Below are 27821 nucleotides of genomic sequence, written 5' to 3' on the forward strand. Positions count from 1 at the left end.
GGGAGGGAAAGTGAATAAATACTTGAGATGTGGAAAGTGGAGCAAACTTGGCCGGGCCCGCTACCCAGGGCTCAGTCAAACTTTAAGCGTGGGAACAACAGCCGTTGGCCCACATAATTAAAGACTGCGCTACCGTCAAACACGCCGAATTACAGGGCTGCGCTCGCTCCCCTCGGAGACCGCGCCGAGCACCGGGTGACACTGCCAGAGGTCCACAGCGCTGGGAAGGCTCCACTTCGCCCGTCCCTCCCCGTCCCGCCTGGCGCAGCGCAGCGCGCCGGCACCGCACCGTCCTGCGCCCGGCGACCCGCAGGGGGCGCCGCAGTGCCGCGCGGCGGCGGAGGGCTCTGTGGGAGCGGAGGGGAGGAGGGAGCCGGGCTGCCTCTCCGCATTGTGCGCGGCTGCCGCCGGGAGCGCGGGTGCGCCCGGGGACGGGGCGCGCCCTCACCGCCGAGCGCGGCCCCTCCGCGCTGCTGGCTGTGCGCAAGGAGGTGAGCGCGGTGCTGTGCGCTGGTGCGGGGGGGAGGCGAGGAGCGTGAGTGGAAGGATGCGGCGCGGGGGGGCACGGTGTCCGGTGTGCGGGGCAGGGCGTGCCGCGGAAGGACGGTGTCCGCAGCCGCGGCAGCTGCCCTGCGCCGGGCGGGCGGCACCTGCCGGGGAGCAGAGCTCGCCCGAAGTTATGGGGCAGGCGGTGATGAATCCATATCCACATAGACTTACTTGTAAAGCGTACCGACCGGCGGGGGGCGGGCAGGGTCCCGGCGGCGCTGGGTTAGGTACCGGCAGGCGACCGGGAGCTTTCGTGGGAGGGAAACACCGGTGCCCACTCCCGCCCCCTACTCCGCTAGGTGATACAGCTGCAACTCCGGACACACTGAGTTTCTAACTGTTCATGCGAAGTGAGCACGATCTCGTACTTACTTTTAGGCAAAATCAGGAGCATGAAGACATTAGAGGTGAATTGGGACCCTTGACTGTATAAGGTGTCTTTACTTTTTCTTTTTGCAAGTTTTTTTTTAAATAGGTAAAAGCCTCAAGCTTTTATTTCATGAATGCATTTTGCTGTAGAGCGGGCAGTATTAGCACAGAGAGCTTCCTATGTCACTGTTAGAACTTACAGCTGAAGTGGACAACAGCACTACAGCAAACCTTCATAGCAGGTTGCATTCACAAGTAGAGTTCTACCCTGTTTTAAAGTGAGAGTAAATTTTTGATGTTTTAGTCAGGGCTGAAGGATCAGAATCATCCTCACAGTTGTAATTTTTTCACCCAAGATCGTAAAGCATTCTGCAATGACAGGTACTGTTATATATTTTTACTGTCTGGTTTAAAGAAATCAAGGATATGAAGTGTGAGATGACTTGCTCAAGGTCATGCAGCAAAGCTGTGAATATAGATAATCCTCATGTGGCCCATTAAAAGTGTATTACCAGAAATTCCGGCATCCTTTTTCTAACCCCACGCTTTGCCAAATGTTTATGTACGAGCTGAGGCAGCTTAAACAAGGAGCACTAGAGAACGTCTGGGTATGGATTTGTTTAGCAGAATGGGCAAGGTACGAGTGCTTAGAGGTTTTTCGGCAACTGCAGCTGAGTAACTGAAACCTTTCTGGAACTGAAAGGCTTGAGGAAATATCAGCTATCTGCAGGCACTATTACTGAGTGCTTATGGCTTTTAAATACATTTGACAAAAGCTAATTCATTGGAGTTGAGGCAAATACAGTAAATATCAGCAATTGCAGCTGAAAGAGAAAGAACGAGTAAAGAACCTTGTAAGGCAGGTACTTTAGGTTGTTTAGTACCTTTTGCAGTATTACAGTGCCAGTGGAAAACAAACAGCAAGAGCTTGAAAGCTGAAGGTAGGTTTTGTATGAACAGTGCCAAATGTGTCAGTGGTGTTACTGCAATGGTTAAAGTGGGAATATAGCATCACTTATTGTGATTGTTTAAAAAGGGGGTGTCTGTGAGGGAGAGTGGCTCCATGCAGCTCCATCCTTGTGGTGTTCTTCCTCAGGCTCTGCATTGACGTCACAATGACATGGTGAAGCCGAAGACAGGAGCTGGGAACAGTTCTTTTGCTTCACTTTTGATAATCGAGTGAATTTGTCACCACTCCGTTCCTTCCAGCATGGCTAAGAGCGCAGAAGTGAAGCTGGCAATCTTTGGTCGAGCTGGCGTGGGCAAGTCAGGTATGTTTGTTGTCTGATTTTTTCCTTCTGCTTGTCATCAGGTAACTTTTTGCTCCCTCTGTGCAGACAAACTCTTTGTGCAAAAGGACAGCCGTATCAGGGAGATCAGGATGAGGCCTGGAATTCTCTCTTCCTTGCTTTCCACACTGTTTTGTCCAGATTCTTTAGAATAATATTACTTTTATTGCTATAAAAAAAAGAAAACAACAAAACAAACTTCCCACCCCAACTCAGTCCCACTTCTCATGAAGTGAGTGGCAGTGTTCTTTTCCATTGGAACAGAATTAGTAATTTTTGTCTCTTCAAAGCATCTAGCTTGTGCTAGATGAAGGTATTTATATTATGCTCCCTATCCCCTTAGATCAGATCTTCTGTTAAATATTGGATGGCTTCTGTAATAGTTGTAATTCTGGTTGATTTCAGTGGGAGATTTTAGACTCAGCAACTCAAAGAATTTTTATTCTCAGTGCTCTCTTGGATTTACATTTTTACCAGGATACCAAGGAAATATGATCTGTAAAGTTTGCATTTGGAGAGATCTTTTGAGAAACATAATAAACATAGTCTAGTGAATTCATATGATAGAAACACAAGGGGGAGGCATAAATGTTAAAAATCCATTTCTACAGACAGCCTTTCCTTTGGTGAGATGAGGAGCGTAACGTGGGGGTTGCAAGCTCTCCCGGGTGGTTCAGTGGTGTTGCATTAACTTGACAGCTCCAGGTCCTCTCTGACATGTCCTTGCACCACGGGGATGAGATAAAAAAGACACTGAGTCTAACCATGCTCCTGTGCCAGTTTTGGAATTGTATGATACTATTTGTTTTAGAGAAATCTGCCCAAGAGAAGCCAGGAGGTAGGATGTACTGGTAAGAGCATTAGGCTAGGCTCTCAGATGCTGTCAACTAGCTCTGATTCCCAGAAATAACTTTCGTATGGGCCAAGGTTCTGGCCCATAAACGTGTTACAGTTTCATTAACTTCAGAATGGGTTGTTTATAAAAGCACATTTACCCAGAAGGTGTTTTACCAGAACACCATCAGTGAAGTAGCTCTGTCAGCCTTCAGGAAAAAAGGTGTACGTGAGGCAGAGGTTCTTGGAGATTATGCCACTTATACAAAGACAATGCAGATGAAATTCTACCTTTTTGAATAAAATACCTGAGGGAATGCTGATAATATACTGGGATAAGTTTAAACTGCTCCTTCTCCCCTGCTTTGCTCACCCCACCCTTCTTTTGTATTTGTATTTCACTGTCCTGTCCAAGTTTTGCCAGTAACTTCAGTGGTTTGTCTTACATTCAGTTGACTGTTTCTGTTGTTGTCCAGTCTCTTGGCTGGATTCAAAATTATGCAAGAGAATATTGAACTATTTGCAGGAAAATTGAAACAGTAAAAGACTTCCCTCAACCTGATATTCCTAATAAATTGAGACCTTATATTTAAAAAATACAAAACTATCCGTTAAGTGCTCAGTTAAAATGCCTCACCAGCATAGGAGTAACAAAGAGCTTTTTTTATCTGTTGTACTGTTTTTGTAGACTTTACTATACTACGATTTTATGGTAAAAACGTTTTCCTGTAGTCCTGGAACTGGGCGGGAGATCATTTTTAATGAAAAGTCAATAAAAGCATTCTTAGTCCTTCAGAGTCCTCCTCCTCCCTCTTTTCTTTTTTCCCCCTTGAGATGCAAGGAAATATTACACAAAATATGACTAAGGTCCTCTATTTTTATCTGCGACCACTCATGTGAATCTGAGTGGAAATGAACGTGTAAGTAAGTGGGCAGCACAAAAAGGTGAATTTAAGGGGGTGGAGAGACTATAGAGTGCTATCATCTACCTTGACAGAGCAGCAACTGTGCTTCCCAGAATCTCCAGCTTGCTTATGAATAACCCTTCTTGTACATTCCCATAAAAGGATCCAGTTTCAACAGCTTGGCTCCAGAGAAATAAGTGTGTGTGTACGTGTGTCTGAAGATATCTGTTTGCCTGTAGCCAACAGCAGTGACAGCAGGAGCTGTGGAAGTGCTGTTACACCTTTGCTAACAGCAGAGCTGGACACAAGTTTCCAGATAGCTGGGTTTGTCAAATAAGAACCCTGGCAGACTAGTGTTAGTAGTGTCTTTTTTTAGTGTAGCTGTGTAATTCCCTACCCCTGTGACCAGTTTGTAGTACTTTGTTGAGACAGGATCCTGTGGCCATGGGTTACTAGAGTAGGCTTGGCCAGACAGCTGAAAGATAAGCCAGGCTCCAGAAGCAAGAATGCAGGGCAGAATGCTGGAGCACGCTAGATCTGTGCAATAAAAAGGAGATAAAAAAGGGTGATAAATAAGGCCACTGGAATTGCCAGAAAGTCATACCAAAATGTGGTCACTGGCTTGCTTTCTTGGCTCATCTTTATTTGCTGAGGAAGAGCCAGGCTTAGGTTCTTAATCTGTAAGTGGCTTCACCACCTGACAGCATCTGTGAAGTTACAGACACATACTGTAATGTCCTGGAGAGGCTCTTCTCCCAATTCCTGTCTGGGACTTTGGATCAGTGAGTCAAAGCAGCTATGAAGAAAGAAGTGTTTTGCTTCAGGAGAATTAAAGCTGTCTATCGACTGTGAAAGTCGATAGAACTGTTATCGTTCCTGAGAGCTGAGGGACATCCTACTCTCACTGTTAATGCTAGACATCTATTTACTGGGGTGCAAGATTCCTTGTTCTACTAAGTAGTTCCTTGTGACTAATCCAAGACTTTCCCAAACATAAGTTGGGAAGCCAGAACACTGTTCACAAGTCAGAATACTATTAGCATCTCATAAAAGAGTTAAAGCGAGGGAAAACAAAACCTTTTTCCACTTTTTTACTGCTTATCAAGTTTCCATGGTTCAAAGGTTTAAAAAACAGACAGGGGGGAATAGCAAGTCTGAGTGTCACTTTTTATTGTCCTTCCTTACCTTGTCTCGTTCTGCCTGCTGCATAAGGCCAGCAGAACTGTGAAGCAACTCACCTGTTCTGTTTTGGTTTTTACTTAATTAGACCTAAACCTTTCAAATAGAAAAGAAGGAGCAAACCAATTCAGAAAGGGGCACATAAGAGTGCTCTGGTAAGGCACTTAGTTAAGAATTACACTGAGTACTAAAACAGGGTCAGCTCCTCTGGGCAAGCTCAATTGGTACGAGCAGCCCACCTTGCTCTTGTACAGTGGACTGGATGCTCCTCCATTCATCCAGATCTTATTGTATAAAAGTTGCATAAACATTGCTTTAAACTAGCTGAAAAAAAGAAACAGATGAGCTCTGCTTGAGCCAAGGAGCGCTTTGCTGCTGCTTCACTTGGGAAGAAGAGGAGACACTCTGTGGGTGGGAAGGGACATTGCTAAGCCCTGCTATAGCTAACAGGGCTGCACCTCCTAATTTGGGTTAGAGTCAAGCAACACTGAGGGGGAGAGTGAGCTTTTAAAGTCTTTTTCTTTACGTCCAAGAGGAGCTTGGAGGGAGCAGAGAATTAAAGTTGAAGTGAATTACTTAGACGTTGCTGTTTAAATTGTTCTTCTGCTGAATCCTACAGCTTCATTCCTATGGTAACAAAAATTAGAATTTCCTAAATAGCTCCTTTTAAAAATACAGTAGTAACAATTAATAAAGACTTAAAGACCGTGTTCTTCCATGTCATCACAAGGTACAGTATGTGCCCAGAAAGCTAAAGAGGAGTGAAAATGTATGAACCAGAAGGAGGAAAAAAAGGGCATGTACTGGATAGCACTGCATGGCTGATGCTTTTCCAACTCCTAATTCAGTTGACTATGAATGCTCAAAATACCTCTGCTTAGGAGCCTTTATATTTTGGCCAAAAAGAGAGAATGTCCAGCTGCAGCATGTGCTATCCAACTTGCCTTTTTGCTGTGTGTGTGCCAGGTTGAATACTCCAAGTTTCTGCACTAGCGTGTATAGTGTGCCCAGCCATGGGCAAATGCAGTTCTCATCTATCTGGATGGCCTGTGCACCTGCAGCTTTGGTATGTGACATGGAAGTGTGTGTGGCTTCTAATGGTGCTTTGGCAAAAGGGAAAAAGCTTCCACAGGCTCACCTCCAGTAAATGTGTGTCTGCTTCTAGGCAGCTATGCAAATCATTTTTTTATGCAATCAGGTACATGAGACACAGGGCTGTTGTCACCTTTTGATCCAAGCAATAGCTGAGATGCTTGCTTTTGGGCAATAGGGTGATTGATAAGTTGGCATCAGTAAATATCATCCTGCAAAGAGCCTGTCCCATCTCAGAAATGAAAATCTCACCAACTTCAATCATGTTAGTGTCACAGTTGGGAAAGTCCTGAGTAGATGTAGATTTGTATCTCTTGGCTTATGCTATTTTCCCTGTCTAACCCAGGAAGGGAGAACAGACCTGGAAGAAAGATACCTAGATACGAAAGTTCCCACAGAACAAATTCAGGCAACAGCCAAACCAAAGATGCCTACAACAAATCTGTTTTGTTTTCATTAGTTAGGGATATATCCAAAATACACTACCAGGGATCACTCCTAATTGCAAGGTCTGGGCATGTGGGGAATAGAACTGAATTCAGCACCACCCCCCTTCAAAAAAACACATGGGTTACTGGGAAAGAAGCCCATTTCAAAGTGACGTTCTACTGTGCAAATCCCTACTCATGTTTTCTCCTGCTAGTTTAATTTCAGGAACTTCTGGGGAGGAAACATGAGTTATTAAGGAGTGATTAGTTATCAAGCTTACAGCTCTGCCAGTAAGGCAGGAACAGCTACCACAAAAGCTTGAAAGTTTGCACTGTACCAACTGATGTATCTAGTTAGGATTACTGTAATAAGGTGCCTGAAGGAGACTGTGGATTTTCAGATGGGGTTTGTTGTTTCCTTGGGAGTTTTTCTCTGGTTTTGGTTTTTTTTTTGTGGGGTTTTTTTTTTGGGGCTTTTTTTTGGGGTTTTTTTTGGGAGGGGGGCGGGGGTTCCTGTACGTTTTGGTTGACTTTTTTTACACTGATAGAGCAATTACTTTTTTTCCCCACCTTTGTTCTTAAGAATGCCAGTGACAACCAGATGCTTAAGTGATTATTCAGTGATCAAGTTTAACACCCACTATATTGTCCCCTAATATTTCACTGGTAAAGTGCTCATTAAACAATCTCACTTTTTGCGTCATCTGGCTTTATGCTTTTAAACCAGTTACAGGTTCACTGAAGGTGCTCTGCATGTATGTGTGTACATGCTAGTAGAAATGTAACAGTAATTAGGTCAGTCTAGGTGAGGTTTTGTGATGATTTCTTCCCCAGCAAACATGCAAGTATGTCCCCCTGGAGCAGGGAATATTTCAAGGAACCTGCTGCACTAACATGACCTTTCTACATTCCTGTCCAGTGGATGACACTGATGCCTATACGGATCGTGAGTCCTGAGTTCATGGATCAGTGAAGTCAGTCAGTTACCCATGAACATGTGGCCCAAGAGTCCTTGCCATGCCGGCGAGGAGAGGGGCTGCTGTTGTAGTTGTCCCAGTATGTGCAGTTTTGGTGCCAGGCAGGTTGTGCATTAACCAAGCACAGGGCTCTACTGGGATCAGCAGTACCTGTAGGCACACCCTGCATGCTGCTTCGTAAAACCCCACCAGCCTTACCACACAGGTACAAGCTTTTAGTCAGCAGCTGCATCACAACCAGTCTTTCTTGGACTTTCTTGAAACTGCATTTGACAATTCTTGTTATGCTAATACTTAACAGAAGGAACGCCAAGAACTTGGGCTATACACACAAGCATTTGTTCTGAGTGACAGGATGGTCCTCTTATATCTGTTAGCTCCTTCCTTTCCTCCGCTTATTTGTCTGTCCATGGTTCACTATAGCCTTGCTATAGTAGAAAGTATTGATACTTATTTGATCTTCCTTCTGGCTAACCATGAAATAATAAAATGCAGAATTTCTCTAACCAAATGCCAACATTGTTCATTCAAGCATAGCTGTCTTCCCTGTTCATCTCATTTAACTACATCTGACATCGGCTCTACCTGCATCCTCTCTGAGCAGCTGGTGGCAGCTGTTAGAGCTAAGACTAGTCCTGCTGTTCTTTGTTTCTGTTTAGGTTGGGTTAAATATAGCCTGCTGTTTGATTACTGGGGAAAGGAATGCCAGGATTCAAGATTTATGTGTGCAGCACAGATTTTTCTCTAGGCCTACACCCAGTCACCCCTGCAGCTCTTGCCTTGATAAGATAGCCATCCTGGCCACTTCTGTCTCCTGTAGTCATTGCCAAAGACAATCGAATAGCTTCCTGGTGGAGTCCCAGGAATCCTTCACCAGCCTACTGCGAAGCCTTGCAGTCTTTTGGTCAGTCTGCTGTTCCCTACCAGGTCATTGAAAGCACTGGTATCTCCCAGGCTGCTGACCCTAATGAGTCCTTTCATAAATGCTCAGACTTTTATTCTTCCACAGGCTTGTTCTTTACCCCCCTGGTATCTGGAGTCCCTGCCTACCTCTTGCCTTGCATATACTTTTTTGCTTTGTTTCTTCTTGGCTGTCACCCTTCGCTTTTCCCTTGACAGTTTAGTACATGTTCCCTAAAGTCTGTGTATGATGGGATCACTTCTGATTTGTACTTTACATGAAAACTTTGTGTTTACTGTTGCCTTCTCAGCCTCTTCACTTAGTGCTTCCTCACATCTCTGTGCCTCGCCAGCTCCTTTGTTACTATTTGCCCATGCTGTCAGTGTATCATTAAAGGCTCAGTGCATGAGATCCAGGTGAGATGACCTGGCAGCAGTGATGTGGCAAAGAACAGCCGGTCTGAAGTAGTTTCTACTGTCCTGGAAGCCATTCCCTGGCTTGAACTTTGAGGATGCTCCCAACTTTGTTCCAGACAGGTTAAAAAGGGAAGCAGTGTATATCTTTACATAGCTAGTCCTGGTCACAGAAGTAAATTCATTTATTTTGGCTTCATAGCAGAGCAGGAGGAATAAGTTATAACTGTATTTCCCAAGCAGACTTTCTTTTTCTGCATTTATCTTTGTGCCACCTGTATTACATTTACAGCACCCAAAAATAAATATGTTAGGTATATGAAAAACTAACACCACCTTAAAGTAGGAGGATCAACGAAATGCTTTAGGCTTCAGCTGAGCTGTGGTTGCAGAGCTGTCATTAACTGCTGTTGACTGAAGGTGTTTGCACCCGCTCACCACATGCCTGGCAGGCACTTCCAACGCTGTGGTGAGCAGGAGGGTGGAAGAGTTGTTGTAAGATAGCAGTGGGCAAGGGAACTGCGTCATCCTCATCCACTTGCTGCTTTTCTTCCAAGTCTATGTTTGCTCAGCATTACTAAGAGTCTTTTATTATACCTGCTGCTGCAGAGGCAGAGTCACAACTTGGGGAGAAGGCACCCCTTGGCTTTCCTTGCCTTTCCTTGCCTTTCCTCATACAGTTTGCAGGGCTCTACCACGAGTGCTACCTGTTGCCACTCTACTGGTTATGGGACTCCCACCTCACCAGCTCTCAACCTGGCCTGCTGTTTCAACTAGCATCTCTTTCCATTTGCCTCCATTAAACCAACTCCCCCTGTTCCATTGACTCCTACCTCTTTCCAGAGTCAGAAAAATAACTGAGAAGGGGGGTGCATCTGTTTTTATTGCCTTTTCATAATTCTGAATGGGAGAAGTACTTCTTACGGTTTGTCCCACCAGGTAGAGCATTCACGCTGTTGGAGTTAGTCTCCAGCTGTTAGTTTCCAATGTGTTTGCCACGTAGGTGTTGGGAAATGCCATAAATTATGGTAGTGACGCTGTAGATAACTCATATTCTATGCATACAGTATGAAAAGATGAACGGCAAGAGAAGCATGAAGCCCTGGGGAAGGAAGTAGTGGATATATTAAACATATGTGAAGCTTTAAAATGCCATAGAAATTGGCTGGAGTCTCTGGCTGCTTTTCCAGAAATGTTAGACAGTAGCCTGCACACAGAAAAATGAGAGAATATGTTGAAAACATCAAGCCTGGTTTTGAAAGCACATGAAACTCCTGACGTTCACAGGTTGTTTTGCTGCTGCCACTCAGGGGTTAGCAGAAAGGAAGCTGCAGACAAGCAAGAGCAGAGGCCTGGGGCCGCAATGCATTACCATATGGGAAGTGTTTAGATAAGTGGCTTGAAAAGTTTTCAAGCTGGAAGGATGCAACTGGAGAGTACACAGGATATACTCTCCCAGGGAGGGAATTTCTTTAGCACTTGAACAGCACATTAACTTTCCAAAGGGCTGTGGGAACAAGGGCCACCACCATGACCCTCCTCCAAGGCACGCCGCTATGACTGTCCTCAAGTGGCCAATATGGAAACTGAGGCGAAGGAAGGAAGAGTCTGATAATCTCAAGTCACCAAGGGAACTGTGACTCAGGCATTGCCAAAGCTTTTTTCCATGATTTCTCCTCGTGGCCAGGGCTGCTGAGATCCAGCCTGCAATGGCTTCCAGGCTGGCAGTAGTCACCCAGCATCTGAGCCCCAACCCCTATAGGCCCTACAGGATCCTTATGACCCTTTATGGCTCATCAACTGCCATTAATTATTGACAGCCTAATAAAGTATGGAAATAAAATTTATTTTCATTAAAAACATATTTGTCAATCCAAAACTTGATTTTATTTTGACCCACAGGACCACAAGCATAAAAAGAGCTTGTCTTTACCCTCTTTCTCCCCTTCATGCTTCTGTATTTGCCGTCTAACTCTCAGTGTATCTACAACATAATCTATCATAGAATTGCACAACCCTACTGTAGCAGGCTGCTTTTGACAGTGGCTTATCTCTGTGCCTGCCACAAAAAACAAAAATCCCACTCCTGCAATGGTGGAAGCCACTTAAACAGAGCTGTCACCATGATCTTTTCCTGACCGACCCAGCAATTGACCTGCGCCCTTGAGGGGCTTTACAAGTGAGAACTTCAAGTCTGACATTCAGAGCAGGAAAGTGCAAGAAAGAATATAGAAGCCAAAAAATCAGCGTGGGCTATTTATTCCTTCACTGAAATAGGGCTGCAGAATAAATAGAAATATATTGGAGAGTCACCACAGAAGAATGCAGTATTAGACCCATGGGGAGCAGAAAAACACAAACAAAACCCCCCCAACACCACACTGCAAAACTTGGGGCATGGGAGTATGAATGCCAAAACAAACACCTTGTGTTAACCAACCTCAGTGGCAGAATCTGAGACACCAACCACTATTGCTTAACCCAACGGGATTCTTGTGGTTACTTATGCTGGAGCTGTTTCTGCTTCAGGCTGAATTCCAACATGAAATGATATAATAGTGATCCACAGCATGAGTTTGTCCCACAAGTCCATGTCTGTTAAGTCTATTGCCAGGCAAAGTTTAGGAAGTTTATCTCCAATTAAGAAAACTTGACCTTTATCTACAAGGAGCATGGTAGGTCACAAGATTATCAAAGAGGAGTAGCAAGGAATATCAGTGTCCTTTATTTATTTAGAAAGGTGTCCTTCAGTGACATGTGATCTTATACCCATTCTGGCAGTGGGTGCCTGCTTACCCCAGCTGAAGATCTGGCCAAACAAGCCTCTTTACAAGCTTCTTTACATGTGTGTGAAGTGGGCTGCCTACCTACCACCGCTGTGCTGTGCACACAGAGTCACCTTTCCCCTTGCTGCAAGAGAGAAGCTGAGAAATTTCCCTTGTTTCCTGACCACAGTCATCAAATTCATTAAATTAGGAGGATCAAGAGCTCTTGTAATTCATATCCTAGCAAGTGCAACTGCAGATGTGGCCCTTATATCCACTCCTATTTATGTTTACCTAGCTGATCAAATGACAAGAGCAGGGAGCACAGCAAATTTTCCATTAAAATGCACAGTCCTGAAAGAACACCACCTGCCTCTGAAGTGCTGAAGGCAGAAAGGCTGAAGGGAACAAGAGGCAACTGTATCCAAGACACCGCTTAATGTATTTTAATTATAAAATATTCCTATACTGTGTCCTATTGATGGTCGTGATTAAAGAAATAGGCCTGGGCAAAAGGATATAAACAATCCAGCCAGAGACTAGTGAACATAAGTTGGCCATAGATGGAAAACAATTCAAACTGAGTGTGAAGAAACCCATGCTTTTGAGATTTGATAAGTGAAAAACATAAAACAAAATTCTCCCCATTGTCAATGGAGGAAGGATGCATTAATGAGCTGTACTGGTAAGACATGAAAAGTAAGTGATGCAAAATTAAATGACACAAAACCAATCTACGCTCATTATTTTTCATGAAAGAGGCACCAGAGCTTTGACTCAGTGAATCTTGGGAGAAGCTTGGGAACTTGCACTTTAAGAAATACTTATATAGTTTGGACAGGTCTTATGTATAGCTCTGCAGATGTCTAGGGCTCCAAGGAAAAGATCGTGCACTATTTCCAGTCTTTCCTGTTTGAAAAGGCAGACACATTGAAGTCTGAGCTAAGAAAGGAGCTTTGCCTGTTCTATATTCCTAGTCCCCCATTACAGAATAAACTACCAAATTATATAGGAATTTCATTCTCCTACTTTATTTTCATGATGAAATCTCAGTAAAGTTACCTATTTCCTAAACAGTTGTAGCACCTATGATGATATTGATCTATAAAATCATGGGCAGTTACTGATCGGCATGGTACAATTAAGCTTCAGCTCTGGAGCTGGCTAGATAGGTATCCCTTTGAAGATAAACAAGAGACAGATCATGGAAAATGCAGAATGACCTTAGGGTAATTTGTTAAGTTTTAATACCTTACAGGTATGGAAAATATCATAATTTGTCTGCAGAAGATCTCTAGATACAGCTGAACAAAGCTTCAGTATCATTAGGACTATTTTCATGTTCAGTATCATACATCGTGCCTCACATTAGGTCTATATCTAATCTATATGCCTCATTTTATAGCATTTGTTTACTTGCCAAATGTTTACTGAATGAGGGTGGTGAGGCCCTGGCACAGGTTGCCCAGAGGAGTTGCGGCTGCCCCATCCCTGGCAGTGTTCAAGGCCAGGTTGGATGGGGCTTTGAGCAACCTGGTCTAGTGGAAGGTGTCCTTGCCCATGGCAGGGGGTTGGAACTGGATGAGCTTTAAGGTCCCTTCCAACCCAAACCATTCTGTGATTCTGGTAAGCTGTGAAAATTTTAATACCATCAAGCTTGAGGAATTTTGTTGCACATCAGAGTGCTGCAAGTATTATTTTCTGTTCTCAGTGCTGCAGCATGGACATGGACTGGTGCAATTGAAAGCTGGGGACTCAACAGAAAAGAATGACTTTCAAAGCCAAGTTAAAATAGTACATTGCCACCTTAGATCCTACCTCTAGTTTTTGCACAGGAGGTAGCCAATATTCATGTCGTTCAAAAAAGCAGGGAAAATACAATGACCAACAGTAGGAGTTGGAACAGGGCTTCAGGGAAATGTTGATAATTAAAACACCTCAAAGCTTGATTGTGCGCTGTCATTTTCTGTTTGTTCCCATTAATACTGTTGCTCTTTGTGAAGGCTGAAATGCTTTTGTGTTTTATGGATATAGTGGATGGAAAAAAAGTCTTTAGTTTCAAGCGTGGGCAAATTGACATCAATTTGTTAAAAGTACTAAATCACTGTGCAATTCCAGGACTTCTCTGTTCCCTTTAACAGGTGACTCTTAAGAAGTCAGGGCTCTACACACCTGTGACATTCTAAAGGCATATTTCGTATGACATTTCAGAACACACTGAACCTGCTGATTGCAAAAATGCTCTCAGATCTGAAACTATTCTGCTCAGGAAAAAGTTTGCAGGGCAGTCACAAACTATTCTAAAAAAACCCAACAAAACCAAAAAACAACCAAAACCCAAAAAACCACTTTCCCTCCTCACCACCCAGGTTGGAACTGGATGATCTTCAAGGTCCCTTGCAACCCAAACCATTTTATGATTCTGAGTGTTATTTACTGCCTTACTGCAGTAGGACTTAGGCCATCTGCGTCTCCAGAAGCCAAGTCAGAGCAGCTCCCTCAACTCATGAATTTGAAAGAGAACACTGTTGCCTAAATATCATAGCGCACTTGCTACCATACTTCAATATTAAATGATTAAAATACTAAATAATGGAGAAACTGAATAGCAGCAACGTGAGATGTACGTATGGACTATCTCTATTCCTGGAGTCAGTGCAGCGCTCTTTAGCAGTAGTCTCAGTAACGCAGAACTTGTCCAATTTTAGTTAACTCATGAACCACTTAGGATTTTATTCCTCAGTAAATAATTTCCCCAGTGACAAGCATTTTACGTCCTTCATTGCAAGGGGGTCAGAGTAGATGACTGCAGTGACCCTTTCTGACTTGAAAAATGTGATCTTTTTGACTGCGAGTACATTAAATTAAGACTTTTTCCCTGGTGCTAGGTTGCCTCCTCCCCCTTGAGCTAAATCACTTCTATAGTCATAATTCTCTCCTCTCGGCATCTTCAACTTTCCTTTTTCTTAGTAGAGTTTGTGTTCTGTATATCTGATTATTCCTACATGCTGTCTGACCATATGGAGCCCCATCTTCATTTCATAAGACAAATGATTTCCATAATACAGTTAGGAAATATCTTTATAGTATACAAGAAACAGCAAATCATGTAACTTTCTGTTAAATAAAACAAATACGCATAACTATGGAACTAAGTTGAAAGCATTAACTGAGTCAATATTTCAACTGTGCTACAAGGGTGTTAATGAAAACTTGAAGATTTTATGCATTTGAACTCAAAAATGAACAATAATTTGTACAGCAGTGTCTTATTTGCAAGAACAGAGATTAACAGGAGCATGTGGAATAGCAAAATACAGATGCAATTTCTCTGTAAATTCGCATAAAGATCAGAACAAAAATATAGAGCTCCTTACTGACTCTTGCTATCATGAATATTTATATCTCTGACCAGGGTGTAAGATTTGAAAACACACTGGCAAAGAAACTAAAAGCTTGCACAGAGGAGATCCTGCACATACCAGGGGGGGAAATCTAGAAGCAGAGTTTTAGAAAGAAAAGATCTAAGTTAACACTCTTGGAAGATGAAAAGCCAAAGTCCCAGAAAGGTGGGCTTTAGTTACAATTCTTCAAAGCTAAGTGGAAATTTCACTGAATTATTTGCAAAGCTATAATTAGTTATAGAAGAACATTAGTTATGAGAAATTGAAGACTATTAGTTAAATTAATTCAAGAATCCACAAAATGCTAGACTAAACAACTTTGTACAGTGCCCTTAACAAATGCTGTGGCCCTCACAGATGGAAGGGGGTTGATATATAGGTAATATTTGGTTTCAAACAATCTGAATTGAAGTTGGTGCCACTACTTCTGCACTGTTTTCTCACCTTAGAGGTGATAATCTGCTAGGGAGGTCCCAGTTTAAAAAGAGTTTCTCCTTATTCAGAGATAGCTCTGGGAGATTTGAAAAGCAGAGGTTTCAAGACATCTACTTGTGGAAGGGTGAGAAGGTAGATTTGGGGGGATTTTTTTTTTTTTTTTCCTCTCTCAATTAAGAGCACCTTAGCCACTCCAGGGCCTTAAACAGAATTGGTGGAGAAGAATCTGCAGTGATTTACAGCAAGACTTCCCCCTCTTCCTCTCCCCCCCAAAATACTGGTTTGGTTCTCTTCTGGGCTGCCATCATTACTTAGTTTTCCTAGCAATATTTCCACAATTAAGAAGTATTGACAGACATCCAGTGATCAATCCAAAGGAAACGTATGCGTTTATTTCTCTGGGCTTTGGAGCAGGCCCATGGAGAGCAGGGTACTTTGTGCCATGTACCATACCCACTGTCCATCTGTGGCACTTCCCAGGACGGAAAACAAGAGTCTGCAGTGTCCCCACACTCAGTGCTAGCAGACTCTCTCAGAAAGCAGTGTAATGAATTGAAGGACAAAATACCATTTAAGAGCATGCATTGCAAAGGCAAGCCCATAGATCTTGGGACAAGTGTGGTGTGCTATTTCCTCAGTCATAGTGCTGTGTTGGTTTGCATTTAGAATCTGGAGCACTTCTTAGAAACTCTGTAAAAGCTCATTTTCTGAAAAAGTTATAGTCCAAACTTCTTTTCCACCCCTGCTTTGCAACAGCAATCAACTGCAAATAGCACAGCACCAAGATATCCTTGCAGTAGCACATATTTCACATACTGAGGACAGGCACTGGGCAAAGACATGAAGTGATACCAAGATGGTGGCTGTGCCAGGAGCCCAACCCAGACCTCTCCAGTTCAATCTAGACCCTGATTTCTTGGACCAAGGGCTCTCTTGCTGCTGTGGTTTAAACTGCCACTATTATTAAACTGCCACTATTTAAACTGCCACAACTGCATGCTAGATTTTTCAGTTGCACAAATACAGATTTACCACAACCTACTGGCTTTATCTCCCAGACGCAAGCACCCAGCAGAGAGCTTCTTATCACAGGACAACAAGGGCATGCCCACAGTTGCAGTGTTTTTCCATTCAACAGTGGTGTGATACTTCTAGATGAGCCTGACTCATACTACTCAGTGGTGAAACAAAAAAAGGTGTTTTGTTGAGAGCTTTGGCAATTAAAATAACGAGACAATGCTAGTTACTATCACACAAAGCTTCATGGTCACAGGTTCAGTGAGAAGAACTACTTATCTGTGCTGACTCAAAATGCGGAGTGGTGTAAGTGAAGTGAGCGTGGCTCCTGTATTTATTTCTCTGACAAGGATGAGTGTCATCTGTCAGGCTAAGCTTCAGTTTTCAGTCTGACAGGTGTAGCTGGAAACAACACTATTCAACATAGCCTTAAATAGCACTAGGATAGTATCAGGGCCACTCTTCAGTTTTAGTGCATTGCTTAGATCTAACTGTTTAGGCTGAATATTTTCATGCTGGGTGTCTGCTCCAGGCTGCCTGTTTTTTCCTGGAAGATGTCTGCAGAAGTAATACAGTCATTTCTTAAAACAAGGTTAGGAAAAAGAATAGGTTGTGTCTGGGCTAAAAAATATTCCTGCAGCCGCTTCACATAGGTATTCTAGTGTCATCATTCCCCAGAGAAGGAACTCAAAATATGACAGAGGCAGGTTAGCATGTCAGCAAGAGTATGCTTTTGCTATGCTTGTGAAAGTATACTTAATGTTTGGTAGCGAGCCAATGCTCTGAAAGTCCTGAGTTGTGTTTCATGTGTTGAAGCTGGGAGTTAAATTTTCCTCACGAGTTTATCCTTATAGAAGACATTCCAGCTCTGGATACAGGACTGTCTTTTCAAGGAGACATGTAAAGAAAAAAGGGGGCATGCTGGCATTATTGCTTTGTCCTTTTTGCTGGCACAGTCACTCTGAAAAAATAATGAAGTGTATGGGAGACAAAAGTCCCAAAAAATGGAAAGCAAACAGCAAGTTAGGATTAAGATTGCCTTTCCATTAGTTATCTAAAACAGATTTGTGCCAGGAAGCAGTTCCGGAAGCTAAAAATGTAGCTCACAGCCTCAGAGATCAGTGACAAAATTTCAGCTGCTTTACCTCATCTGGCATCCAAGTCTCTGCACATCAGTGTGAGCCTCTCTCTCTTTCATGCCTGGGCTTCGATTGAGCTTTTTACACTCTGCATCTTTTTTACAGCTAGTAAAAAAAGATAGTGCAACTAGAAATAAAGGTTGAATCAGGCTCACATACTTAAAGATGCTTCCCTACTGGGCAAGGCCATGACATCAATGGGAGATCTCCCTCCTGCTACTGCCTGTGTGGTAATTATGCTATGGATAGGTTGAGGTCTCCTGTATCAAGGGCCATCAGGCCAGCTAGCACCTCTCATCAGCACAAAAGAAACCAAATCACAGGGCTGAGGTTTACCTTACTGGTTCAGGAGAAAATTTAACTTAAAATACAGTAAGTGTAGGGAGACAGATATACATGCATGCACACAAATACATATCTCTCCAAGTATCTTTTGGCATTTTGGGTTTGTGGCCTCATATTCACTGTGTTTTGAATAGCCCAGGCAGAGCCTGCAGTCCTGCAAAACAACTTCCAGTTTTCAAACAGCACAAATGGCATACAGGCTATTTATGAATTTAAGAAACTGAAGCACTGATAAGAGAAAAGCCTGCCTTTGTAAGACTTTTGAAACATTTGCCACTAAGGGGATATGAGGGTATAATTTATTTTTCTATATTTCGTCTAAGATCCTAGATAGAAGCCATTCCAGAACAGTTGTTTTCATCCACTTCAGTTGAGAAATCAGTTCCTTGTGGCCTCTGATTTTATTTTTTTTTTCTTTTTTGAAAGAGGCTTTTTAGTGCAGGGCTGGAATGCCATGTTCAAGTGAGACCAGTGAGCAGCTTCAGAGGCAGTTTTAATACTGAGTACATACCATGCAGCAGCAGGCCCAGACACCGTTGTCAGCACATGAAACTAATTCTAGGTGTTCATCTTAGTTCTAGGTGTTTGTCTTAGCTAAATGCCTGTTAGGTTCTAAGAAGTGACAGTAATCCAAATGCCTTCCCCAAGATTTAGCACTTGCACAGCAGCGAGGAAGCTTTTGTTTAGCCTGAGATTCCAGTTTAGGCTGCTTCAAATGAGAAGCGCAGGGCACTTTGTGCTTTGGCATTTACATCGGCTCAGCAGCACACTGTTATTTAGCCTTGGTGGAATTTTATATCGTGCTTCACTGCAGCAAGAGCAGCAATGTGATGAATCTTTTTAAATAAATCTCATCTGATGGATTTGCTGGCGCCTTATTTAGACTAGGGGTGAAAAGTATCCTACCCTCAAAGCTGAACACATTTACCACCAGCATAGGCACCATTTAATACCACTAGCACAGTTTTGATTAGGGAGTTTATATTAAAAATACATGTACTGTGTGGGGACATATCACAGATGAGCATGAAGTGCATGCAGTGAACAACACAACATTGAAATGAGCTTATATTCAGTATCAACTAGCTTAAGTCAGAACCTTACTACACAGCTAGATAGGTCATCTTCTGCTGTGTGTTTTCACCCAAAATGCAACAAGTGAATGAAATGAGTGTTCTGGGGTTCATCCGCTGCTGAAACAATCTGTAGGGAAAATAATAATTTAAGGGTAACTTCAATTTCATGTTCATTCAGAAAATGAGTTTAACCCAATTTCTTTTTAAAGCAACTTCCTCTCTCCTTCCCCCAGTCCTCCTCATTCTCTGCTTTCTGCTTTGGTACTGCAATACCAAGTAAAGCTGTTTGAATGGTACTTCTGCCTTGTCTGAAATTGCCAATGAGAAAAATCTCTTGTCCCAGTGAGAATAAGGCCAATTTTGCAGACTCTCAAAAATCAAATTGTTTTTGGACAAAACCCTAGAATTCTGGGACTTTATCCATTTTGGACTTTTGCTTGTGCATTACTCAGGGAAAACCATTAAAAAAAGGCATGGTTTGGTATGTAGTTCTTGATCCCATGTGCCATGATATCTTAATTAAACTGTACCTTTGTTTGCCTAAGCCCTTAAGTATGTGGAACTGAAAACTTAGCAAAGAGCTATTTATAGAGTAGCGTCACTGGTCTATGCAAGTGTTAAGTTAATCATTCTGACTGTTGCCCAGTGTATCTGCTAGGTGAAGCAAAACTCCCAACCAGCATTGGTCCCTGTACATAGGAGTTTAAGGGTGTGAAATTCCCTGTCTCTTGCCTAGACCTTGTACACATTGTTACAAAGGAAGTTTTTGACGGATTTCCACTTCCACCCCCTTACTACATGTTTTATTTCTATTCCTTCCAAGATATCCCTAGCAGAAGAACAGTCAAAAGGCGGTGTTACAGCTCCTGCTGCCTTTCTTAGGACACATCCTTCTGCACTGGGTGCTTTTGTGTCAGCCTTTTCCTGCTCAAAGCTTTGCTTGACTCAGTTTTCCAAAAGCTGTATTAATTCAGAGGCATGAAAACAGTATTTATATTAACCTGAGGCATATTGATTTTGCATCTATAATGAGGCGGAATAGTCCAAATGAGTCTGATCTTTAACAAAGATACAGAAGCTGTCTGCGGATCTGGAATATCACATTATTTCTCTATTTCTTTATGAAAGTTTTAGAATCATAGAATGGTTTGGGTTGGAAAGGACCTTAAGATCATCTAGTCCCAACCCTCGCACTAGACCATGTTGCCCAAAACTCCATCCAACCTGGCCTTGAACACTGCCAAGGATGGAGCATTTACTGCTTCTTTGGGCAACCTGTTCCAGTGCCTCACCATCCTCACAGTAAAGAACTTCTTCCTTATATCTAACCTGAACTTCCCCTGTTGAAGTTCCCTCAATGTATTTCTGTATTTTTGTACAAGAAGAGATACAGGCAATTTTGAGAAGAGCTTGAACCTTGTTGTGAAGTGGGCTTAAAATCTATTTAGAAAGAGAGAAAATTAATTGCTTTACAAGTTTGATACCCAGTATTTAGTAATTTTCTTCCTGTGATGTAGGAAGAGAGCCTTTTTGCACCTCCCAGAGAATCATAATCTGACTTGCAGTGTCATTCATATAATGAATGTTCATTATACATCACATGAATGTTCAAAGGTACTCTCAGTGAATTTCAACTGCTAAAGAGAATAGTTATAATATGAATACATGTATAAGGATTGTGTTTATGTGCACATAGCATATGAATGACAGTTCTAAAGTCCGAGTGTGTCTACACTGATAGTTAATTAGCAACCAGAAAAAAACCACATCTATTTCAATATTTAACCTTGAAGTCAGGCTGGCGTAGAGCTCTGAAGTAATGTCACTTGAAATGTTATCCAGAAATTGTGTCTTGAAATGAACCACAGCAAGCTGCGGTTGACAGCAAAAGACTTTGGTCCTAGTTTTCTAGCATCTGTTCTTAATTCTGCTGCTATTTATTATATAACATTGAGAAAGCTTCCATCATTTTGGTGTTCCTTGCTCACCACCCTATGCTTAGATACAAGGAGAAGGCTTTATTAGTCTCAGAGAAATTGTTACAGTCCCCGAACAGAAGCAGCTATACAAGTGCAAAGTGTGGATGATAAAGAGAAGATTCTCTGGGGATAGAGTAGGAGAAGGAAAAGGTGGAGGCGAGTTCCTGCACTCGTATGATGCATAGTTCTGCAAGTGCTTCTGCAGGATAGGTAGCCTTCAGAAGTCTGGCTAGAGTCAGAGATGATCATTTGTGACTGAATTTGCTTTGCAGTCAAAGGAGATTAGGAGAGAACGAGAAATTAGGGAGATGTCACAGCAGCTTTACAATGAGACACTGGAAAAATAGGACTCCTCAATTAGAAAGCAAATGGCAGAAGATATGATCAAGGTTTACACATCATTAAAATGGTGGGCAAAGTGAATGCAGTTTATTGAATACTACAGTATGAGGCCATTTGATGAAACTAGTGTAAGACTAGCTTAAAGCACATTCAAGTAAATACTTCTTCAAAGTATAGGTAGCAAAATCCTGAAACTGTGTGCTAGAGTTGTAAAAGACGGCCAGCATTAGCAAGTTCAAAAAAGGATTTACCAAGTTCATGGATAACAGGTCTACAAGTGGATTTTGAAAGTAGAGGGCATGGATGTGCCCTGCAACATCCTCAATACAACAATTTTCAAGAATGGACCATAGAAAGCAGCCAGGCATGCATGCTCTCCTGAAACAGCATCTCCTATTGCCACTGTTGGAGACTAAGCACTTGTCTAAGATGGACTGCTGGTCGGACCCAGGAGGGCATTTTGTGTGCTCCTGTGCTACAGGGAGCAAATCATACAGACGTGCAGTAACTTTACTTGCTGATGGCTTTCCTAAAAGATACCCTTTCCTTATTAACTCCAGATTTCTAAATATCATCAGATCAGGGCTAACCACTTCCCTGAACGTATGCTATTACTGCCCACCTCAAAAAAGGAGGTTTCATTTTTTTAAATTCACAATTCCAATTAGCTGCTATTAAGATTCATTTATTTGCTTTTTGGTGTGAGGTTTCAAAAAACACACCTGCTTAACATCTTCGAACTTTTCTGCATTATCATGGTGGCTCAACATACATCTTCATGGCTTTCAAACAAAGCTGAGATTCTCAGAGCGCCTGCTGCCATAGTCAGGGCTGCAGCAAAGGTAACTAATAGCAAAAAATTGCGGTAAAGTCATGAGAGATGGCCATACTTTTGTGACTAAACAAGACTGCAGCTGGCAGTCAGCCATTAGATAATTTTATATTCATTCAGCTTCCACAAATCAAAAAGACTTCTGGAATCAATCTATTTCAAAGGTCTGCATCAAAGAAAAAACACCATTGCAAGTGGCACTTGAAGTCCCAACACAGGTATTAAAATAATGAATGGCACTAAAAGTCTGTTTTCCTGGCAGGGGACCTCTTTCACCACAGGCACTGCAGTATGGGGTGTTTTCTCCTTGAAGCTGAACAGATGAATTGTGTCTTAAAGTCTGTCATCTAGAAACTTTTTCAATACAGGCTGACCGCACAAACTGATGTTGGTGAAACAGAAAGCAAGATTGGCCAGTTGCATTTCAGTTTAACATGATTCTTAAGTTGTTGGCTTATGTTTTATTCTGCTTCTGCCTGGCTCCTTTCTTTTGGAAGAGCACTTCAACTGGAAGGCACAGTTCTGTGCTTGCCCGGCCGTATGGTAGTTAGCTATCCATAGGGCGTTCTTTTCACTTGGCAACCTTGGAAGCAGGGATAGACAGCCCTTGTAATAGAGAAAAACACACACATATGCCTAGTCAGAAACCTAACAAAATTTCAAGCTAGAGCTATTCAGAGTGTTGGAGGGTTTTTTATTTTGGTGGTGGTTTTGTGTTGTTTGGGTTTTTTGGGGGTGGGTGGGTTTCTGGTTGTTTTGTTATTGCTGTTTGGTTGGGATTTTTTTTTTACCAGTCACCCAGATTCCTAGTAGTAATTTCTAAAGTGTAAAAACCCCTGATAAAACTGTAGCCCAGCAGAGAAGCTAGACCTGTCTCATAGTAAACAAATACTTTAACTATACCACCGCACTGTAAAACATCCTTATCAAAACGCCTGTATGACACAAGCATTCTTCAGAAGTGCTATACCAACCTAAACGTCAGTCTTGATATTGTAAGTCTCTCAGTTAAGAGGGCTACACATTAAGTCACTAAAGCAAGAAGGTGTGCAGCCTGCTTGTGCCCAAGCACAGGGTGGCTTATTTTGAGGAGTTGAGCTGTAAGATATGTTCATTGTCTACGTCTTCAGGTGCCATAAGGAACACAGGTAGCCAGGAGGTTATCTGGACATCAGTGGGTGCATTGTGCAATTTCCAAGTTTTATGATGCTTTATGTAGAGCAATCCTAGTCTTAAAAAGTAGTCCCGTATCTACTAATGAGAGCTGCAGACTAGGAAATAGCAGGCTGAGGGCTATCGATTAATAGCTCGCTCTTTGTGTGGCCTTGGCAAGTTACTTAATCATTTGCTACCTCAACTCCTCTCAACCCCTGAAGAACCTTTTTATTTCCTTCTTCCTCTTTTATTATGGTAAGAACCAGCAAGCCCCAGCAGAGATTAGAGGACTCTCTACTGTTTGCTATGAGGCAAACAAAAAAGATGGGCAAAAAATCAGCTGATGTTTGTATACTGATGAGCGCCTTCTTTGCAGTGCACCATATGGATGCAAAGTTTTCGTCTGGCATATGCCTGAAGCAGATGCCTGAAGGAGCAACTGCTCATCTAAAGTTTTTGCTTAGAGGAACCTCCCATTTCATTTACGCCACAACCTCCTCCTTCTGTAACATATGGAAATTAAATGTAGTTATGACTCAGGAGAATGTTTGTCCTTAAAATTAAAGGGCTTTCCCTGAATGCACTTCCTGTGAGTTTTCTTTGTCATTTTTCTTACAAACCATGTGCATAATTTGTGTGTGTCCATAGATTATATTTTATATGTCAGCAGAAAGCCATTTGCTTGTACTAATGTTATGGACCACTGATTTTGGAGACAGGTTTGCCATCTCAGTTGGTTTCAAGACCAAATGAAGGCTTAGATTTGAAACCAACTGAATGGTTCGGTTCTCCCACTTTCTATCTACAAGAAAGTTTGTTTTGCAAGTGCAACACAATGCTCAGTGAGGGTTACCTGAATAATTGTGGGGCAGGCAATAATTTCACACCATAGTTTATTAGCTGCTGTGTTGAGACAGCCACATGTTTGCATGTTCTTACCCCACAGAAGATGCAAGGTAGCTTTGGTGGGAGATTAATTTCCTTCTTTATTTAGGAAAGACTATGCACACAGCAGATAGTGCAAGGAAAATGGGACGATGTAATGTCTATCCAAATCTGTCTGGCCCCGATTTGTTTGGATTCCCTATGTCTTACAATGTAGTTTTCATTAAGGAATAGATGTCTTACTCTGAAAGCTAGTGAATTGAATTCATGTTTCCCATCTGTCACAGACTTCTTGTAGAGCCTTAGGTCAGTCACTTCACCTCTAGCAGGATTATTAGGATCTATCTTTTTATTTCAGTAAAGCCTGGGGAGGATAAATGCTTTCAGACCTTTAAATAGTTTAATATCACAGCAGTGGGAGGCTCCACATGTGAGCATGTCAGCTTAGGTTATAATTGTGTAAAAATGGTTTGGAGGAAATAGAAGATATATCAGCATAAACCATATAGAACAGAGTGTATTTAGAGTTGCTGAGGAAATTCATTTACTGGGAGAAAAAGTAGATGAGATTTCTTTTACTGCTATCTACCTCCTTGGCCTCCAGATTAGTTTTTCCTCAACATATTTTAATGCCAAAATAATTTTCTTGTATTAAAAAAAAAAAAAAAAAAAAGGGAAAAAAAAACCCAAAAAAAAAACCACCTTTCTGTGATCTTCTCCAAAGAGTTAAGCTTAGCTTTAAATGCTTCCCTCACCCCATTCTGTTTGCCATGCACACAGGGCACCTTTGTTTTCACTTTAATTCTTTTCTTCCATATTTTGGCAGTTAGTTTCTTGGCCACTTCCAGATATCACACAAACCACCAGCAATTCAGAAAACACAGGCTGAGAAACCTCATTCTAGAGGCTACTGCAATATCAGAGAAATGTTTAGAGGGGACAATATGGGAAAAGCACATGTTCCCCAAGGGAGACAAAGCCAACAGTCAACGTATTTTTTAGCCAAGGAGGTTGTTTCTTCACCTATACCTTCACCATCTTGTCCAAACATCTGTGGCACTGTCCTCAAAGGCAAGTTTCTTGTCCATTCACCAGGCTCCCCACGGGCACCCAACAGAACATGTTCTCTGTGATGAGTCTTGAAGACACTACGATTCAAGGAGCCTTCAACTCTGGGTGCTCCAAGTGCTGCTGCTTGGGGCAGCCAGAGTCCACTACTCAGAAACTTTTACTATGTCCTACAAAACATACCCCAATGCTCCTGCATTTCTTCCCACCTTGCTGTAAGGCTTTTCTCTCCCCCCGCAAAAAGCACCTCACTAGGCACACAAGCCCATATGTGGTTAGGACATGCTGACCTTCACTGAAGCACATTCAAAGAACAGTATAGTCAAACACCACAAGCAGAAACAGAAAAAATTACTGGGATTTACGCTGCTGGTAAGTTCGGAGTCTGTACAGTTCAGAGGATGGGACCTTGGTGTTTTTGAAGACAACTCTTACTAGAAGAAGAAGTGCCATCTTTGGGTCCCTGGATAAGTAATTGCTACACAGAGTATTTCTGTAGCCTCAGCTGGATATGGCATGTCTCTGTTCCCAATTTAAGCATGTTTGTGTTAAAAAGCAGATCAGTATCCATGGATCGCTGTGCAAACAGTCTGGATACTATACATCCTACTGTAGTAAAAGTTTTTGTCAGTGCTAAATCACTAATTTGCTCTGGGGTTTAGCAAGACAAAATGACAGTAATGCAAATTGGTACTGCCTTGGAGCAGAGGGTTGACTCATTTGGTACCTGGCTCAGGAATGAGCCAGGACCCTTCTGAAAAGTGTGAAGCACATTGGCTTCTAATAGAAGAACATTCTGCTCTTTGTGCAGCAAGGGGCAGGCTCACATGCTTCCTTTAAAAAGACTAGAGGTTAGAAAATGTTTCATAATGGAACGTAAGCGACTCAGCAAGTTGGTTTAAAGAAATGTTTTTACTCTCAGTCCATTTTAAACTCTCCCTGTGTTTTTTCCCATTGGCACTGAAGCATTCATCTGAAATAGCTCTCCCCTGTAGAAGCTTCTGTCCCAGAGAACAATGTGGTTTAGAGAATGAGTCCATGCAATATCCCAGTGGTACTTACTAGCCTGCAGATGTATACCTGATGCCCTTTTCCTATGGCAGCTAAGTGAATTGAGACATTAAACCTGCCTGTGAGCTCCAGGGTGCACTGAGAATTAAGAATGTCTCTTTTCAAGAACCAAGGTTACAGACAGAAATTTATTCAGAAGTCACTGCAAAGCAATGAGTTAGGCAAAAAGCATCCCTACCTTTACTGTGTGAAGATTTACGCTTAAGGAATACTATATACACACCCTGCTCCACATAATTACTTAGTCAGGACAACTTAAGCCAGATGACATAATTAAATCTGCAGTGCAAGCCAAAGCACCTTCCCCCAATATTACTGCCTGCATACATAGTGGCTTTGCAGTTGCAGGTATGTCAGGGCAGATGTGCAGAATTTGTTCTCCTAAAGGACAAAGATGAGCAAGCACAACCGTAGAAGTACATTAAATCTAATTCATCTTCAGCACATTGCAATGACAGGCAGCTCATAGATGAGCACATATTGCAAAGAACTGTGCTGACATTCCCAGAAGACAAGGAAATTGCTCTGGAATGAGAAGGGACAGTGTTAACTTGGAGCATAAGGACTGTTCTAGAATACTTCTCTGTACAACAGATTTTAAACTTAGTCTTTTATGATTTAGTTGAATTCCTTTCCAGGTATTTGTCCTTGCTCAAAGTAAAGCTCCAAGAGGTCAAGCTGTATATCTTCTATTTCCCACAGCAGGGATCCAGACATAAACCACAAGCTTACAATATTGCCTGCATGGTATCAAGTGACTCCTCTACAAGTGGAACTGTCAAAGTTAAGTTTTGCATCCTGGTTTACAAGCCACCATCATCATACTCCCTTTTTGGAGGGGCTACGATGCTTTACATGATTTTTCTCACGGGTTCTGCATAAAGATTTGCAAGAGTGGTTCAAGATAATGAGACAAAGTTTTCTTTAGCTAGAGCTCAGGACTATGGAATTACACTTCGTTATCGCTTCAGATAATGTCACCACAACTGTCTGATCAGCATTGAAATGTGTAGAGACAGAAGAGCCAGTTTCTTAGTTGAACCTGGTGAGAGGTAGTACTGTATTAGAAGCAAGGCAAAGTCACATTAATCTTTCAGACCTTCTGACACCAACTTGCATCTTGTACCAAGTGTCTTATTGAGACACTTAGGGAATTCGTGTGCTGCTAAACTCAAAAGGTTGTACATATTTTCTAGACAGCACATGGTGTTTACATGCATGGATTTTTAGTGGCTGCTGGATCAAAATATTACCAGCAGCTAACAGACAGTTGCTAGATCACATAGTAGGATACACTGGCATGCAAAGGAAGTAGGATTATCAGATCCTGAAAAAGCTTTCTGGTTTGTTATGTATCCCATAGAAACAGCAT

The 27821-nt window shown here is 42.3% G+C and overlaps 1 protein-coding gene across 2 annotated transcripts in view; it reads left to right on the forward strand.

Moving 5' to 3' along the window:
- Positions 1-390: 390 nt before the first annotated feature.
- The window catches only part of RERG (RAS like estrogen regulated growth inhibitor), a 105072-nt gene continuing 77641 nt past the window's right edge, over positions 391-27821 (forward strand). Inside the window, exons 1-2 of one of the 2 annotated variants that reach the window (XM_030480674.1) lie at positions 391-491; positions 2015-2189. In XM_030480674.1, the coding sequence (XP_030336534.1) occupies positions 2129-2189 (61 nt within the window). In that variant the 5' untranslated portion in view covers positions 391-491; positions 2015-2128. Of the gene's footprint in view, positions 492-1216; positions 1300-2014; positions 2190-27821 lie in introns of those variants that run through there. The other variant, XM_030480675.1, reaches the window with a different exon arrangement.

This window comes from Strigops habroptila, chromosome 3 (assembly GCF_004027225.2).
Source record: "Strigops habroptila isolate Jane chromosome 3, bStrHab1.2.pri, whole genome shotgun sequence".
NCBI lineage: Eukaryota > Metazoa > Chordata > Aves > Psittaciformes > Psittacidae > Strigops > Strigops habroptila.